The sequence below is a fragment of the Condylostylus longicornis genome, unplaced genomic scaffold (genome assembly GCF_029603195.1).
Source record: "Condylostylus longicornis isolate FDR11 unplaced genomic scaffold, ASM2960319v2 ptg000040l, whole genome shotgun sequence".
NCBI lineage: Eukaryota > Metazoa > Arthropoda > Insecta > Diptera > Dolichopodidae > Condylostylus > Condylostylus longicornis.
Window position 1 is genome coordinate 11,520,459 of NW_026578009.1, and position 20,018 is coordinate 11,540,476.

The 20,018-nt window shown below is 25.4% G+C and overlaps 1 protein-coding gene across 2 annotated transcripts in view; it reads right to left on the bottom strand.

The window, feature by feature from the left end:
• Positions 1 to 10,117: 10,117 nt before the first annotated feature.
• The window catches only part of LOC129609586 (protocadherin-16), a 33,810-nt gene continuing 23,909 nt past the window's right edge, over positions 10,118 to 20,018 (bottom strand). For both annotated transcript variants that reach the window (XM_055521591.1, XM_055521590.1), the window contains exons 3-6: positions 17,249 to 17,547; positions 11,336 to 12,379; positions 10,629 to 11,271; positions 10,118 to 10,552 (exon numbers count right to left, since the gene is read on the bottom strand). In XM_055521591.1, coding sequence (XP_055377566.1) covers positions 10,344 to 10,552; positions 10,629 to 11,271; positions 11,336 to 12,379; positions 17,249 to 17,547 — 2,195 coding nt within the window. In that variant the 3' untranslated portion in view covers positions 10,118 to 10,343. The remainder of the gene's footprint in view (positions 10,553 to 10,628; positions 11,272 to 11,335; positions 12,380 to 17,248; positions 17,548 to 20,018) is intronic.

Consider the following 20,018-nt stretch of genomic DNA (forward strand, 5'->3'; position numbering starts at 1 on the left):
TGAAACCCAAAGTATGATAATGCAAAATTTTTTCTGTTGTTCTACAAATTTTTTTTTGATTTCGATTAGAATAAAGATTTTTAATATTGTTTGTGTTTTTGTTTTTTTTTGTCTTGGCTCGTGGCTTTTTACAAATATCTTAGAATAGATACTTTTGTATAATTTTAGTGTCGCCTTCTTTAAAAGTGCTATTTGTTCAATAATAATAAGGCGGAGTCCTTAAAAAAAATATTCAATTTTTTTTATAAGGGCTCCAAATTACAAGAAAAAATTAATGTTTTTTTTTTCTTTTCTAAAATTTCTTTTTTTTTTTTGTGTACATTGCATATTATAGGAACAGAAGAAAGAAATTGACGAATTAAAAAACAAATAAAATCTAAAGTTGGGGGAAAAATGTGAAGTGATACACAAGAGAGTATTGTGACAAAAAGTATGAGGGTGCTGTAATAAATTGCAGAATGTTAGGAAATTCTATGTATGCTATAAGTGTCAGATTGAGATGTTTTCTTTAGTTACTATGTAGTTTGGCTATGTCTTAGTAAATATTGAAAACACAGTACTGATATTTTGCATAAATTAGTATGGTAATACGGCAACTTAAAATCATAGTCTGTCCCATAGTCAGCTATGGCATAGTCTCCTATGTGAGAGACATAGGATAACAAATTCGTATAGATATCACAGAGTTTACAGGGTCAACTCTATTTTTTCTCTTTTTTTTTCTAGAAATAGAAAATTTAAATACAATTTTTTGTGAATTCATTAGGAATTTTAACTTAAAATCAACTGAATTTATCTTGAACAATTCATACCAAAATTTCAATTTAGAATTTCTATGTAATAGAATAGAATAGAATTTCCATGTAATACACTTATATAGATTTAAGATTCTGATGATCAAACGATTTTAAATTCTCTAATTATCGGAAACTGTGTGAAATTAAAAATGTCAAATACATATATTATTATTGTTGCTTCTTGCAATTCCAGCAATGGTATCTCATAAACTCGTTTTAACTTTAGAATACGAGAAATAAAATTGTTTTTGTTAGAATTAGGAATAATATTATTAAAAATTAGTAAATTTAAACAAGTACAATTGCAGTTTTTGCAAAAAGAACAAATTTCAGATTCTGCAGAATGAAGAGAAAAAGACGTTTACCAAAAAAAAGCTGTACCTGAACGCTTTTTTTTACAGTTTTTTGAACTTTATCAATTAACAAGAAAAATTTAAGGAATCAAAAACAGCGAAAAATGTAAGTAAATTTTTGAAAATTTATACAAAAAAACACTTGTGATTAAACAAAACCCTGCTGAATAAGAGAACCTCCCGTATGTCAACACGTTTTTTCAAAAGCTTATATGTACTTTCTGTAAATACAGTAACGATTCTTTAAATTTTTTTTTAAATACAGCATTTCATTTTTGTCACATCTTGTGCTTAACTTAATTCAAAGCATAATACTTTAAATTTCATTTAAAAATGAATTTATTCTCTAATAAAAAAGAAAAGTGATTCTGCATTTTTTTTTGTTCATTTTAATGTCAAAATTGAATTCAATATTTTTAAAACATAAAATGGTGTCATTTATGAATAGAAAATTATTGTTAAATACTCATACATTATACGTTCTAAATATATTCGCCTTATTATTATGGTTGATTTTCTTAAAATAAATGTTTAACAAATTTTAAAGTTCATAAATCATTAAAATTGTTTGTAATTATGTTGGTTTAACATCCATACACACATACAATGGATACGAACACACATGAAAGCATTGCATAATTTTGAACAAGAAAATGAAATTCTTTCATAATTATTATTATTAAATGATGGTAAAAAGAGCATATTTAGTATAATAGGATGGTTCTTTAAAATTATTGCGAAGCTAATTAGAATGATTTTTAAAAATTTTTAATAAATTTTATTAAATTAACGTTTTTTTTTATTTTCTTTAGTGTTGTTGAAGATGGGTCGGGTTACTAGTTTAAATACACATCTAAATTGAATAGTAAAAGTCTGATTAAAATTTAGAAATTTTAATGAGGTAAAAATTTCATTAGAAAGTTAATAAAGCGTTCCGATAATGAAACTAAATCAAGCATACAAGATCAAAATGATATAAAAGTTAATGTTATTTAAGTATTTTATAATAGAGAATTACTACTGCCACCACCATACATCGTATGCATATAATAAACAAATAATATTTGCTTATTACACAACTTTATTTGAAGGCGTTGTTGGCTTATTCAAATGCAAATAAAAATTTTTTTTATTCTCGAGTAGTTTGGTGGTAAATTGGCTCTATTATGTATACACAATTTTGCATTAAATAATAAATCATCGCTGCTACTTGGTTATTTAGCGAAGCTAAGGAAATATTGTCCTAATTTATTGTAAAACTGTTGCAAGCCTTATTGATTGCTAAATTTTTAAGAGGTTACTTAACACTGAAGAAAATTTTAAATAATATTGAACAAATTTGCATCCAGCATTATTAAATTTAAAGAAACGGATGTGTGGCAAATCCATATGCAATTCTTACTATTCATCAATCTATTCTCAAATTCAAAAGCACTTATGACATGATAGACACAAGAGGATCACGTGCTGTAATCAATAACTTTTTTACATAATTTATAGGTATACAAATTAGAACACGTTAATGTTAACAAATTTATTACTCTCTTTTATAAAATTCATGTCATAATATTCTTAACGTTTAATCTATCAATTCTTTAAAGGATAGTTCATCAAAAATCCTATTGTATATACAAGTATAATTAAATATATACAAAGGCAAAGGACATAATACAATATTTTTTTAAAAATTGAATAAGCGTGACGATTTAATTTTATTGGTGATTTTATCTTGACGTGATTATTATGTCAAAAAAATCCTATTCGAATTCATTGTCTATTTTTCTTTCCTTCTTTAAAAAAAAAAGAAGAAACATTTAAACTTTAATAGGATTAAATTTATCGGAAAATTTTGCAATAAAATTATAAATAAAATTTATTCAAAAAAGCATACTAATTATGTAGTTGAGATTTTAAATGATAATCTCTTATGCTTATTAAGAGTGTGCAAAATATTTTATTAAAAATCATAATTAAAATGATTGAATTGTTGATTTATTTTAGAATTAAGACAAAAAATTAATTTACAAACACAAATAAAATTAATGTTTAAAAAAGAAAAATAAATAATTAATTCAGGAGTTTTAAGTCTTTGAATAATACAACAAAATTGCGTTTTATATGATATAAAACAACGCCTAGAACTTCAAAATGCTCCAGAATCGTAAGAACTGTGAAAAATAGATCCCTATCTTGTATGGAAGTCGTGTCACAAATAATATAGGAGTAAAGACTATGCAACATATAAATTTTAATATTAAAGACTTGTTGATTATTTGCCTTGTAAAAACTTTTACCTACTAGAGTAAACGTGAGTAACTACTCATTTCAGCGTGCTACTACTATATGGTTTAATTACTACTATGGTAGTTATTAGTGTTATGAACCTATATATCCAATGCATTCTCGCACTCATAATTCCAGTACAATATTTTAGTTATTCTATATAGACTCGATCCTCTACTCGCGCCATTCTTCTGTTTTCCTATTCCATATAAATAAATGATCTTATTTTAATTCTAAAATTAAAAAGTTGAAATTAAAAATTTAATTTTTTAAAATTTACAATTTTGTTTAAAGATCTAGCATTTATATTCATCACCATTATTAGTTCAATATATAAGTAAATAGTTTAATCTATTCTTCTCATTTCTTTTTCAATTCTTTGCATTTTAGTCGCTATTCTTACTTAATTGTGAACGAAGAACAGAGAATTTATTCTAACAAATTTTTAATTTATTTTTTTTTTTCTAAATTTTTGTTTTAAATAAAAATATTTTTCATTTAAGTTAAAGCAGTAAAACCAATAAAAAAATTTTGACACCGTAGATAATTATGTATATAGTTCAAGGACATTTCGCAAAACAAAAATTTTAAATTCCTACCAATTTATATTGCGTGTACAAGGTGTTTCATATAACGAGGCATTAAAATTATACCACAGTGTAAATCTCAATTAAAAACAAAAAAAAAATTGTTTGCAACCGGTTTTGGAAAAATTTTTTTATTTGGCTATATTTTACTTTATGTTTGTCGGAAAATGAAATTTAACATTACTCTTGCTGAAACGCAATTAACAAAATGTACAACATGTATAATAGTTCATGTTTTAACAATACATTCTATCTTGACGACGTTCTATGGATCACTTGAAACTTTAAAAGAGATGGGTTTCTTGAGAAAGCAACTAAGAAGCCTGAATTATAAAAAAAATCATTTAAGTTTATTGACGAAATTAAAGAGCGCAATTCAAGTTTTCTTAATATTTGAGAGTTTTGGATTAAAGTTAAGGTACCTTAGTAAAAAATAGTATGATATTCGTAGTATTTTTGCCAAATAGCTTATTGTAGCACGTTTCTGACGAATACGCAAAAATATCGTCATAATCGACATAGTCAATATAAAAACAGCCAAAAACATTTTCTACCCCCAAAATTTTAGGGGCCTTTGTGATACACATTTGTTTTTGTTACTAACTAAGATATAAGCTCTAGTATGTGTCAATATACCGTTTATACGCCACACTCTGCACATTGTATGTTTGCAACGCATATATGAACGTAGTATGTAGCATTATAAACAAATTACTGAGAAAATTCTCATTATTCGTACACGAACTTTTAGAAATAAAGTATACAAATATTTAACTTCAGTTAAAACAAACAAGTACCGCCTTTTAATTTAGTTTATACTACTTTTTTTCGAAGAAAAGGATAATAAGCAGTTACCCAAGGACTAAACGGTATGTTAATGACATCTTTATGTGATTCTAAAGTATTTTTCGTGAATCTTATGCGTTTACATAAAAATTTTAACAAAAATTATTTTGACAATAGAAAGTAGATCAACGAAGAAAATAAATTTAATGTCATAAAAAATGTTACAAATCCTTAAGAGTAATAAATAAAAGTTTTGTATATGTATAAGATTTTGTTTTATGTTATATATACGAGTACATATCTACATACATTATGATTTTAAATGTAATCGTACAAAGTTCTTAGTAACTTTTCTTCACGAAATAAAATTTTAGATATTTGCATAATTTATTGATTTATTATGTTTAAAATGTTGTAAAACAATCGACTGCATATCTGTAAAATAAGAAGCGTATTATTTTTGTATCAAAATTTAAATGGCGAGTTTCAAGTAGAAATGTACTTTTCCGAATTGAAGAAATTCATTTCAATAAGTTTTCTTAATAATGGTTTCCATATATTATAATATACTGTGTATATCTTAATTAAGGCTGCGATTTTGATAAAAATTCAGATTTAGAGTTACGTTTAAAAATGTGGTGATTATGTTAACTTTTGGGGTAATATTGACCATTCACAAGTGAATGTCTTGACCTTTATGATGGTCAGTAGTTTTGCATTTTTACCTTTATATACATATCCCATATGTGGGATTTTCATCTTTATATACATACATATACATACATGTTTTCGTAAACTTAGGTCTGTAATGAATAGAATGAACTGACAAATGAACTCAAAGTTATCTCAGTAAAGAACTCTTCTTTATTAAGATGACAATGTTTTATTTTTGTTAAGGTATCTGCAACATTGATATTGATTTCAATTGTTGTTTGAAATAAAATCAGAGAAATAATAATTTTAGGATTCGTTGCCTATCCAACATTTTTGCAAAAATGAGTTATTACTCGTATGTTCAATAGAGCTGTAGTGGCCTAAAGAATTGTTCAATATTTTCAAAATACTTAGTTTACTTCTCTTTTCACACTATTTTTACATAAGTTCGTTTTTGCGTTTTGAAAATATTTTTGAAAATTAAATATTTAAATATTTCAATCGCAATTTACTCGATATGTTATTTTTGCAAGTAGACCACTAATGTACACAGCGCCTCAAATGTCGTTCAAGAAATTAAGCTTGTGTGGTCGGTTATGTTCATACATTTAATTTTCCAATTGTTATATTAAAATATTAGAAACAAAATTATAAGTTAAAATTAATTCTAAAGTATCAGTGGATAAATTTTTAAATAAGTCACTAAGCAGGAGACTTACAGCAGGTATCTAAGACTTTAGAGGATCAATTTTCAAAAAGAAAGATGTATAGTTTTAGAAAAAAATTTTCAGATCTTACGAGACCTTCTTAAAAATATGTTAATAATAACATGGTCATTATCTTATATCACGTCCTTTTATAGATGGCATATGCCTGTTCGAGTGAAACTAATTTGCTCATTTGAAGTAACGATTCGCGAGTTACAAAGAGCATTTGTGGTGAATTTTAAGTTTCCAAATAACGATCAGTCTGTAATTTGAGAATGAAAATGTAGTATGCATTTGTTAATATCTCTTCCGAAAATTTAGTTCCCTATATGTATAAAAACTATTCTTATATTAAAATAGAATAAAATACAAAATATTCCCAAACTCCATCCAAAATTCAAAAAAATTGCTATTATAATTATGTCTTGTGTTTTGTAAAAGTAGAGTTTTGAAACCTTTAATAAAAAAATTTTATAAATAAAAATTAAAATGGTTTTTAATATTTAAAATAATTAGATTTCTTCTAAATATTTGACACATTTTGACACAATCCAAAATAATCAATTTTTCATTTATATGTGCCATGTCAGTCACTTTTTTATTCCTTTATTGAAATATACAAAAAAATGAAAATATTAATTCCTCCCTTCCTGAATTTTTTTTTTTTGTATAAGAAAGCCAATTTCTTAAAAAAAAAATGTCCCTATAAATTATTAATTTAATATTTTGTATATACAAAAAAAAATTTATCATAATTTCACCTTTATCACCCTCAGCTTGTGTATTTCTTAATCTGGTAGACTACAAATCCACAATCAGATGAGGTCAAAAATGAAAAAAAAAAAAATTTTTTCATATTTAATAAAAAATAATAAAAGTTTTTTTTTTTAAATTTAAGAAAAAAAGGACTTTTTAGCATCACATTGTTCTTTTGAACTGGGCACATGCCAATTATTTGCTATAAATCACAATTTTATATCCCGAGTTCCATTACACATTAAATTCAATACAATAATATATAAGTTTGTATATTTGATTGTATTATAAAAATTTCTTAAATGGACACCCTATTTTACTAACCATCCGTTTTTAACAAAATATTAATAATTATACTTTCATACTTATGTACCTAGATATACTGCGTATTTGGTAATGATATCTTTGGCATATGATACTTTTCTTATAATATAACCTATATATAAATATAAGGATAATATTTAGGAAAAAATTTAAAAGAAACGACTACATAAAAATTGAATATCCTATTCAAATATAGTCCTAGAACATAAACTTCTTTTTTGTCTTATATTTTTCTTTTTTTGAATACTGAATATGAATTTTGAAAAAGAAAAATAAAATCTATATAAAATCAATTCAATTCCACAATTAAGGATCTCATTTTATACAATAAAAATACCCTAAAAAGACCATCAGAGTGGCTAAAATCGGCCGGCGCATGGCTCCTATATTATTATTACTTTAATTTTCGAAACTATGAAAAAACACACATTGAAACATATATAGTTAAATTGAACACACTTATACTCTCTTGTGAGATTACAAAACAGTTTTGCTTTTTCTTATTTTTATCGTATTTTCGTTAAAAAAAAAAAAAAAAAAAAAAACTTTTTTTTCTTGCTGACAGAAAAAAAAATTTAGGGAACAAAACGAAACAAAAAAAAAAACAAAAAAATTTTGTAAAACAAGAAAAAAAGGACAACTGCTTTGGTAACTATAAAAATATCCTTTGAATGAATTTTTTGTCACGGTTTCCAAAATAAAAGTAAAATTTTGTATGTAAAAATGCGTACGGCAAGCAGCTATTAAAAAAAAAAAGAAAAAAAATTTTTAAAAATTGCTTTTCAATAATTTTCAATATATTTTGACCATTGACATACTTTTGTAAAAATGCAAAAGAATTTAAAAAAAAAGGAAAAAATAGCAAAAGTGTTATTAATGAAGGACCCTCATTTCTATATTTTCGTTGATGCCATTTAATACTACTCAAATATGTTTGTACAATTGTGAATATAGCATACGTTTAGGGAGCCTATGTTTAAGAAAAAGGACATTTAAAGTATAGTATTCGTATTTACATACACACAAATTCTCTAAATTGATATACGAATAAAATATTTGTGTGCACATTTTAAAGTCAGATGATACAAGACTCCCTCTCAAATTTATATTGAGAAATCTGGTCAAATTTAATTTTTTTTTTTGTAATAGATAGTGTTGGATTTTAAATGTGGACAAACGAACATGGACATTTTTTTATAATCAAACAGTTTAAAAATTATAAATGTTGTAAAAGAAGAGCAGCTGTTTTTGATTTCTTTAAGTATTTTATTCCGGTTTGTTCTTTGATTTTGCTAAAAAATATAAAAACGTAATATTATCGGATCATAATAATATTAATTACAGGCTAAAATGTGTAGTTTATTTTATGAATCATAAGATTTTTTTAAAGTTCATGTAATCGTTATACCTGTTCTAATAAAAAACCGAATTGTTAAATCAAATTTTAATAATTTTGATTTTCAAACATTGATTGCAAGAAAATGTCAAAATTACCATTATTATTTTTTATACTAGCTATATAAATGTAAATATCAATAGACATTCTAATTAAAAATATACTAGCTTTGATATTTATAATAAAAATTTTCTATACACGTCGTCTCTAAGACTGAATCTTAACGATACTAAAAAATAACTCTAATTTTATCGACTTCTCATATGAAATTGTTGGATTGTAAAATTTTGCAAAGTGGCCATTATCCAGACATTTTTAACCGAAATGGGTGTAAGACCCATATTTTGCTACTATCATCATATTACAAAAATTCTGTTTGGGGTTCAAAAGACAATGTAACGAAAGTGATAGTAAATATGGTAATGAAAAAATTTCGATTTTTTTCTCACATTATTTTTTTATCTTTTTAAATCGAAAATCAAATTTTCAATATATTGTGCATATATTTTCACATCTTCATCAGTGTAAAATAGAAATGGTTGAGATCGTGAAAATGTGTGGCATATATTTTGCCAATAAACAGTTTTTTTACAAACTTAATTTCTACTTAAATACCTACATATATATAGCCCATGAATAGAAAAATTATTTTTAAATAATAATTTATTATGGAATATGTATTCTGAGACCCACAGCTGGTTTATGGAAATTTATGAAAGTTACAAAAATAATAGTGAAAGAACTGTCTGCGGCTCAAGACCACAGGTTAAACATACCATAAGCTTAAACCGTAGATTGGCATTACAATAAGTATTTTTAATACTATATAGATGGAATTATTAATGTCATGAATTATTTTTTTATTTTGTCTTGTTTATATAGTCTACGCAAATTTGTGAAGGAATAGTCAATTACCTTTCGGTATACGTTCTAGTAGAAGCAAAATGGAAGTTTGGGCTGCTGTTTCAAAATTAAATTGCTGTTTCAAAATTAAAAATTTAAAATAAACAATAGAGAGACTAAGAAGCTACCTGGTATTTCATTGAATTTGATTAAATTCAATAAAATATAATGTGTATAATATGCATCTATTATCTAAAATTATCTGATTTATTGTAAAATTTAAATTTACTAATTTTTTATTATTTTTATGTGATGCATTTTTATGGTTTATCTACTATATTAAATCAGAATTACTTTTAAACCAATAATACATTTGTTTTTTTTTTTTTAGCTTGGACACAATCCAATTTTTTAAAAATATTAAGTTCTAAGTTGTTCTAAATTTTAGTTAGTGATCCAACCGCAATTACAATAATCTATCAATGGTGTTTTTACCACAATAAATTTTTTGTTTTCTTGTTACTACAGTCACCTACAGTCTTTTTCATAGTTAGTGTATATTGGCGATAAAAATTTACTCAAAGATTACATTATAGTTTTGTTTGATTTTTTTATTTAATCTTATTTAGTATCCTTAAACAGTTAATATGTTAGAGTTATAATTTTCTTTTTACAATTACATTACTAATTTTTGTTATTTAAATGCTTATTTTTAAATAAATCTTAAAATTTAATGAAATTTTCTAAGTATAATAAAATATTTGTAATAAAAACATATAAACATAATAGCAAATACAATCTTACATACGTGTATATATATATTATATGTATACTCATATAAAATTCAAAAATAAAAATTAAAAATAAACAGTTAAATTATTTTCTGTTGAGCCCATATTATCTGTTGAAGACATTAATTCTGAATTTTTATTACCATTTGGCCAACATAATTTTTTTTGAGCAGGACCATTGGGACTTTCATTCGGATTTATAATTGATTCGCCATCAATCATTTCACCATCATAAAGTTGACCACCTTGTGCTGCCGATGCTCTTGAAACTATACCTAAAATTAATTTATATTTGAAACAATATTGTACGGCAAACTTTCATAAAATTTTTTCAATATTGAAATTATTTACTTCTAACAGTAGCCGTATAATTTTCTCTTTGTCTTTCAAGTTCCCTTTCACGTTGGGCTTCTCGTTCTAAGCTTGCGGCTAAAATTGTTGAAGCTCCAGCACTTAAACTACTTCCAGAACCATGATGATGACCATTTATTGGATTTGACATTGTAATATTACCACCAAGTGTATTATGACCATTTGTTGTCATTTTTTCATGTGTTACTAAACCGGCTGATGAAACAGTACTATGTGCCTGACTATGTACACGATTTCTGGATTTAACAGGTTTTTTCGAACGACATATATAAAATGATAATCCAAGTATGATTATAATAAAAGCACCAACAATTAATAAAAACATTCCAAGTATATTATCTGTCCATGATGTTTGTGCTAAAGTTAATCCTTCCATTGTTATTGTTACAGGAACAGAAGTACTTCTTGGCGGTGTACCAGTATCTGTTGCTGTTGCTATCAAATGAATTGTTGATTGATTTATTGGTGATTCTGGTCTCATATAAATATTTCCAGTTGAATCTATTTCAAACATATTTGAATATAAACCTTTTAAAGATATTTCTAATTTGTCATTTCGATCACCATCAGCTGCTTCCAATTTGCCAATTTTAATACCATCTAAACTTTCGGTTTCAAGATTCTAAAATTTAAAATCAGAAAATGGTAACTATCAGAAATTAATAAATAAAATCATATTTACTTACATCTTTTGAGACAATAAATTCATAATGTGAAGCTCGAAATCTCGGTTCCCAGTCATTTACATCAATTACTTCTATAGTGACTTCTGTTGTTGTATTACTCAAACCATCTGAAGCCACAACTTCAAAAACATGTTTTGTCATTTTTTCAAAATCTAATGGTTTTTGCAAAATCACTTCACCTAAAGAACCCACTGAAAAATATTGTGATTGCACTAAATCTGGTATATGATATTTTAAGTGTTTTCCAGGTTTATTTGTAGGCAGTGATAATAGACGACTTCCAACAGTAGAATCTTCTCTTACACGAACAGTGAATTTCTTTTGAAGAAAATTTAATGCAGTCATTCCACTATGAGTACCAGGTCTTGTTGTTGTAACTGTTGTTAATGCATATCTATCAAGATTGTCTATTTGTGTTGCTTTTATAACTAATGTTGCACCATTAAGAAAGTCAGTGTAACCGATTGGTGTTATTAAGCTTATAACACCAGTTTTTGGATTTATTCGAAAATATTTTGTATCTGGTGATTGTACCATCGTGTATTGTATTGGTGCACAAATGCCTTCATCTTGATCAATAGCTTTTATTGGTTCCGGATGAGTTTTAATTTCACTTGGCCTTCCGTCTAAAGGCAAATCACCACGATATAATTCTTGTAAAAATTTTGGATTTTGATCATCAGCATCGGTAATAATAACACGTAATAGAGTATCAGAATGTTTTGGTGGTACACCTTGATCTTGAGCTCTTAAACGAATTGTAAAATTTTGCAATGTTTCATAATCAAGAGCTTTTTTCAAAACCAAAGTTCCTTCTAATGGATTTAAAAATTGTACAAAATCTGAATTTGGACCAGGTAAAACAGCATATTCAACTGTTGAAAAAGGTCCTTGCTGATCATCATCTACAGCACGAGCACCTTGTAATATTCTTGTACCTGGCACTGTTACCTCCGATAAAGTTAATGTATATGGTGCACCTATCCATTGTGGAGCATTATCATTTACATCTGTAACACGAACATTAACTGGGATCACAAAACTCTAAAAATAAAATAAATGTATGTAATATAAATTTTTTAAGTAATATTCTTAAAGAAAAATAATATAGAATTACAACAACATTATTTAAAGTTTTTAGAATTATATCTGATGAAATGTTTTAACATTTAAGTACCTTTAACTTTTTTAATTATTTTAAACCTAAAATTTTAATTAACACGTTTTTGGTGTGGCATATGAGCTCATAACGAAAAAATGTCCTAGTTTTACATTCCCTATAATTTTTTGCCTTTCAGTTTATTAAAATAATTTTCTTGACATCAATATAAATTTAGTTATAGGTTGGAAGGAAATGGAAATAAAAGAAATCCTAATAGCTCCCATACGTAACTAAATATCTACATAATTTACATATGTATTGTTAAAGCATCACATATCCAAACAAATTTTAATGATCAAAGTTTACATTATATGCAATTGCATTGCATTTCATTATTTTATCAGTAACTTTTACTTTAAATCAACCAAAATATGTTATGAAGTCATGCAAAGTTCACAAAGTTTTTATTTTATTATTTGTAACATATTATTTTTTTTTTAAATAATTTTAAATATTATTTATGTAAAATTTGATGAACTCATAACTCGTGCAACATTAAGACAAAAAATGACCTATAAAATACTTTTAAAATGGAACAACTTCTACAAACATTGTATTAATGCTCTTCTGAGGTGTATGAAAGTGAAAAGATTAATTTTTTTAGCAATTTTTCATTTAGATTTTTGTTATTATAAGTAAAGGAAAAAATTTAATTTTTAGCTCTTATATTTAATGAAAAAATATAAGAGTAAGTGTTATAATTTAATGTAACAATGTGTCTTTATAGGTCAGAAAATTAAAATTTGATCTCGGAGATAATTCAGTAGAAAGAGAATTTGAATGAGTTCAACACCTCAATGAAACATTTAAAAACTTTCCAATATTTTAATGCATAATTGAAGAGGATTGTTCTTTACTAAGTTTTATATCAAACTAAACAAAAATTTCTAAGGATATATGATTCCTTTCTCATCTAACAAAGAGATGTAATGCTGATTTGTTTTAAATTTGAGATATTATACTTATACCTGTCTTGTTAATTAATGCATTAAAAAACTATGAATATTTTTTGGACTAAAACTTTTAAAATGACTTTTACTTAAAAGCGATGTTTTGGGATTACGTTCAAGCAGGGTTTGGGAGGAATAATAAAGTTTTTTTCTGAGTACAAAATATCGTAGTTGCAAAAAAGCTTCAATTTATAGTCATTTTGTATAATTGTTATTATTTTAGTTCATGAAAACTAAATTTGATTCCAAGCACTTCAAAAATAATTCTAATGTTAACTTTAAGACTTGATCAATAATTCGGCCAGATGAATATCCACTTATATAGGTTTTGTTTTGAATTCAACTTTATATTGGAAATTGTAAAAAATATATCCTTCTTCTTGGTCATTTTATAAAGGCGGACACTGAAGATTTGAATTAATAAATAATAGGAACAATTTAATATCTGAGTTCTAGTTGACAACGAAATTAAATGTGAAACTTTTCATAGAAATCGGAACATCTACTAAGAACAAAATTTATGTTTTTCTAGGTACATTAACTAAAAGACTTATTAGTTTTCACCGAATTAGAAATTTGTGTTCAAAACACATTTTCACATTTTCAGTTGCTTATCTGCTGATCACATCGTCGGTATTACAGAGAAGTCAAGATACTTCTTTTTTTAAGTTTCGAGAAAAACGAATTTAAAAATATACAAAGTTATTTTTCTGAAAATACTAACGTTAGAGTTACGTGGGTTTTTTATAAACCTAGTTTAGAAAACTCTGAATTTTTCTGTATATATCAAAACTCTCAAAGCAGCAGTTTCTCTTCCATAATATCGACGACATAAGATTGTTTTTAATATTGCTACGAGTATTTGTTGTTACAAGAGAGTTATTAGCTCAAATAATGCTTAAAACAAGACTTACAGAAACAAAAATCATTTTACTTAACATTTATTTGAAAAAATTAAAAAAAACTTAAGAATTTCAGAACGTATTAGCTGTGTAAAAATGAAAATTTTGTCATATATTTTGTTACAAGCAGATGTGGAACACTCCAGTGATTATAATTTCGAAAATGACTAAGATATTTACACTAGCGACTCCGAATAGTAAACCGAAAATGACTAAGATCATGAATATTACATTAATAGAAGAACCATAAATATTATTACAATATTCCATAATTTTTCATAATTTTATAGAAAAAAAATATAAAAATTATAATTTGTTATTGTAACTAATTATGTTTTCCCTTTTTCCCGCTACAAAACCACTTAAGCTGATTTCAATTGTTGTCTTCTATAAAGTGCTAAAGTCAAAAACAATGAACGAAAATATTTTTTTTAAAGCAACGACAACATTAAATAAAATTTATGATATCAAGAGCACATTTTTAACAAAAAACTTTACAAAAAAAAGTAAAAACAAAAACAAGTCATAAATGTCTTCTTTTTTTTGCATACTCGATGGCAACTTGCAACTTATCATTTTATTTTCAAAAGCATGCTATCGACGTTACTCATAATCTGTACATATTTGCCCACAAACAATTCGCAATTTAAATTTTCTACTAATACAAGAAAATTATTAAACTGCATTTTTTTTCTTGTAATTCCAACCAATATGATGAATAAGTGCTTTTTAACCCTCTTTTCCCTGATATTGCCCTTATCTTTTCCATTTTTAATTTAAACAATACTTTTATTTATTTTTTTACATGGCTTTACAGGTATTTTTTTTTTTATTTTCCAAGTTTTTCAAAGTTAGACGAAGGATTGTTAATATCAATAAAATTTCCTAGAAAAAAAAAACAAAACAAATTTAATCATAATATCGAAACAATCACAATAACAACGACTGGTTGCTTACTTGAAAACTACATACTGTAAAAAAAATATCCCCTATATGAAAGAATAGGATATTCTGGTCAATAACCCCATTTTCTTATTATTACTTTTTTTTCTCTAAATATGCAAATGTAGTGTGTAAATACACATTTATTTTTAACGTCAAAACTTCCAATGTGTTGACTTAACAATTCATGTAGGTATACAATATTAGCAAGAAAAAGTCGCTTTTTATACTCAATACAAATGCAAATCAGTAAAATTTCCTAATTTGCATTATTCGTTTTAAATTGTTTTTACTTTTTGTTTTTTTTTTTCTTTTTTGACTTTTTATTTTTCTTATTGATTTCTTTTGCATTGTACAATATCAAACTTTGAAGATGGTATGAGTAATATTATAGGGGAGTGTGTTTCATATTAAAAACAATAAGGACTCTATATTTCCTTAAGTTTTTAGCACTTTTCTACAAAAAAATTTTGAAAATAAGTGCTTATTAGTTTAACTCTATCAGTCCGTCCGTCCGGGGACATGCTTAAAAAACTTCTACACTCTTGAAAATAAAAAGCGGAAATTTCATATGCTCATAGATCTTTTCTAGAAACTTATTCGGCGGAAGAAAATTTTTACCCCTCTACAAGTTATACCACCACAAAACCATAAAAATGCCATTTTTTAACTGTTTCTTGCAATGAAACTATAAGTATTTGGCTGGCCTCTTCCACCGCGGAATACTATATTTGTGCTTTAAAAAAACAGATGTTCGTTAAAATTTACCTTTATCTAAAATCCCTTTTTTTAAATTTTTAATGTCGTTTTTCTTCTATACCCCAGGTTGTAGGAGCCTGAAATTTAAGCAGCTTTTAGATACTAATAAATAGTTTATTTCATTAGAAGAAATTTTTTTTCCATCTCCACCGCCTCTCAACTTATCGCCTGTTGAAATTTGTGAAATTTGAATATTTTCCACCTTATATTTCCGAAACCGCAAGCTTTTTCAAATTTCTATAAACGCAGGAAGCTAACGGTAAATTCCATGACATTAAAAAATATAATTATTTTTCTTAACTCACACAATTAACCTTTAAAATCGAGCATTATGTTAAACCCCTCTTTATATTAATTTTTGCTTTATTTCAAAGACTGCATAAATCGTTCATCCTAAATATATGTAATCCCACAAATAGTTTCGTATATGAATGCAAATATTTTTTATAGTGTGGTAACTACACTGTATTTAAAAGCAGCATTTTCACTTATTGAAGGGAAAAGTGCTACAACACAAACCATTGGTTTGACCCAACTTTTTTATTTATTAAAATTGTCTACAATAAGATGTTTAAGTGCATATAATTATTGGAAATAAATGTAAAATATTATGGTGTTATAACACCACAAATTGAAAAATATTATTTATAAATTGTTTTCAATATTTAATTCTGGTAATTTGACCTAACAATATCAAAGGAGACCTGCTTGAAGTAATTGGCCATATTGTATATTAAGTAAATAATTACTAATATTACACAATTATATTGATATTAATCATATTTTCGAGTATATGTATGTACATATGTACATACGCATATGTAGGTATTACAAATCAAAACAGTAATATTTTATTCAAGACTCTTTAAAAAATTTTTTGTATTTACAAATTATTCGTGATACTATGTATAAATTTCTATATGAATAAAGTGATTTTTAGTATAAAGGCACGCAATACGTTTTTCATTCATTCATTTATACAATAAATTTGAATAGTAAAAGACCAAATACATTTACAATTTCCAAAATACTTTAGTTAAAAGTGATTCGCAATTATTTGAAATTATATAACAAATATGTATGAAAAAAAGTAAATTATGTAAATTAAACGTGAGTTTGTATTGACTTTTAAATTTTAACAGAATATTCGTAAAGAAATAATGTATTTATATATTGTGATGATTTTTTATATACTTACAGGATCTGTAGAATGCCTTCTATCACATATAACATTAACATAAATCGATGATGGTCCTTTAACACCCTCTTTATCTAATGCGACAATTAATGCTAAATCTTTTGTACCAGGTATAATTTTAACAGGTGCATCTTTTTCTCTTAGCGATAAATTAATATCACCTTTATCAATACTTGGATTACCATTAATACTTAAATGTCCGATTACCGAACCAACTGTCATATTTTCACTTGCAAAAAAACTTTCTGCTGAACCGCCACCTTCGAGATAACATCTCGAATCTAATATCACACTTTGAGCTGAAATTAAAAATTTAAAATAATGAAAAAAAAAAAATTATTAGAAAAATTTGTTATTCATTTTTTTTTAAGAAATATTTGTTAAGTATTAAGAATGATTAAGGAGAATTGGTTTACATTGATAGTATTGCGCCACTGTAGTGTACAGCCATGCAAACTAACACTAAGTGTGAATATTCGGGCATTCGTTGATGTCGGAAGAAAATTAAAGTGTTTTTAAATTATTAAATTCGGACGACATAATTTATTTTTATTTTTAACATCACCATTAAAAACACATATAAAGCAATTATAGCTGCATAACTTTCATTAGTAAATGTTCTACATTCGAATTTATCTACTACTTGTTTCATCAGGAACAACAAATTTTATTTACTTAAAATTTGTGAAATGGAAAATTTACTTAAAATTTTGAAAACTTAAGAAGATTTAAAAATTTAAGCAATTTTATTTAAATTTTCATAAAAAAAATGTTCAAATTCGGAGATAATTTAAGTTTCATTTCGAACGGAACGAAAAGAAGGAAAATGCGCAATAAATTGGCGACTTACTAACTTTAATTCTTACAAAACAGAATCTGTTTGTGGGTATTTGAAAAAAAATTTATTCCACCTTTATTCATTGGCAAAATGTTTTTTGAAAATGATAAGCAAATAATTTTTCAGCTTTATTTAAATGATTTAAACAACCCTGAACCTTTGATCCTGAAAAAGTTTGTAAAAAGGCGTTCGAATATTCTCTTTTCCAAATAAAAGACAATAATTCAAATTTATTTTTTGGTTTCTCCATATTCTCTCAAATTCAAAATTTTATCTTCCTTTTTGTACAAAAAATTTGCCTAATGATATGCAATTTTATTTGTTATTTTTAATAGAGTTTGAACTTGCTATACATAATACAATTGTTTGAAACATTCTTTAGAATTTAAAGCTATTTTCGATGTTATAACAAATTTCCCTTTAATATCACCTAGCCTTTTATATTTTAGAACTTACAATATATACATATTATAACTTAATTAAATCGTATGAGTGCTATAGAAAGCGTATACGAGTATATACACAAAATTGCTTTAATTTTTGAAACTAACATTTGAAAATTAAAATTCATATATAAGTTCAATTAGCTATATGTTTATTGAAAAGTAAAGTTAATTTATCAACTATACATAAATAAAATTGTGAACATTTTATAATCATAAATATGCTCTTACGAATATTTACATAACCATCCACATCAACAACTCTATTGTAACGATATAGTCGAAATGCTCAAGATTAGTAAAATAAGACTATTATAAAACAAATACAAGTATATGTATGCGCACTTGTTTATCATGACCAAAAATTAAATTCATTTATACTAATAAAATTCTGATATACTTATATAAATATACAAAAAAGAAACTAATTAAAATGCATTTAAGACTGACTATAATAATTGTTATGCTCTGGTAACTTGCAATACGTGCTTAATGTTGTATATATAATTATATACATAAACTTCAATAGAAAAATAAGTAGATAAGTATATGCACCTGAGTTTTTAACCAGCTACACCAGAGCATTTTACAGTATGTAAACGAAAAAATAACGGCTATACCATGTAAAAGTATTTTTAATAGCAATGTTCATCTAAAAAAGACTTACATACAATTATGCCTAGACTACACATGTTCATTTAAATTACTTTAGCTATTAAAAGTCTATAATAATCTAGAAGCATTTATTATGATATGCTTTGTAAAATTTTTATTAATAGTTAATTTACTAAAAATTGTAACGCATATACGATGCAGTGTTAATAAATGTTTAATATATAAGTGAAACCTGACCCACATTTCTATAATATACTCATTTTTAAGTAAGTATATAATTGTTAACAAAAATGTTAGATGCCAAAGTCACATTTAATTATACATTCTTGTTATTTTTTTTTTCATACTGCTTGAACTCCAAATTATTAAACAAAGAACGGACTGCAGCAGGAAATTTTAGAAAAAGAAAAACGAAAATGCATTTAATTTCCAACATTTATGTTAATTTTTTTTTATAAAACAAAATATTTTTTTATGAAATTTTCATAATAACACAAAAAAATTTACAATCAAATTCTTAATATCCGGTGTTTTCGGTATACTACTTAAATAAAGTTTATAATTTATCCGGAAGTTTCTAATATAACAAGTAATTTTTCAAAAAATTTAAAAACAAAAAAAATGCAAGTACCTATGTATGTTTGTAACTATATATAATTATGAAGTACCTATATACTAAATATAACTTTCATATCAGAAGAATCGATTTGTACAGTCAAGTTACGTAGAAGTACAGCGATTATAGAAGTATTCAGTGATTGTCTTTATTGATTCAATAATATAAAAGTAATTTATTCAAATATACTCATTTAAAGTATTAACATAATAATTAATTCCAGAACGTTCACTTTACGCAGTTTGAAAATTTGCAAGA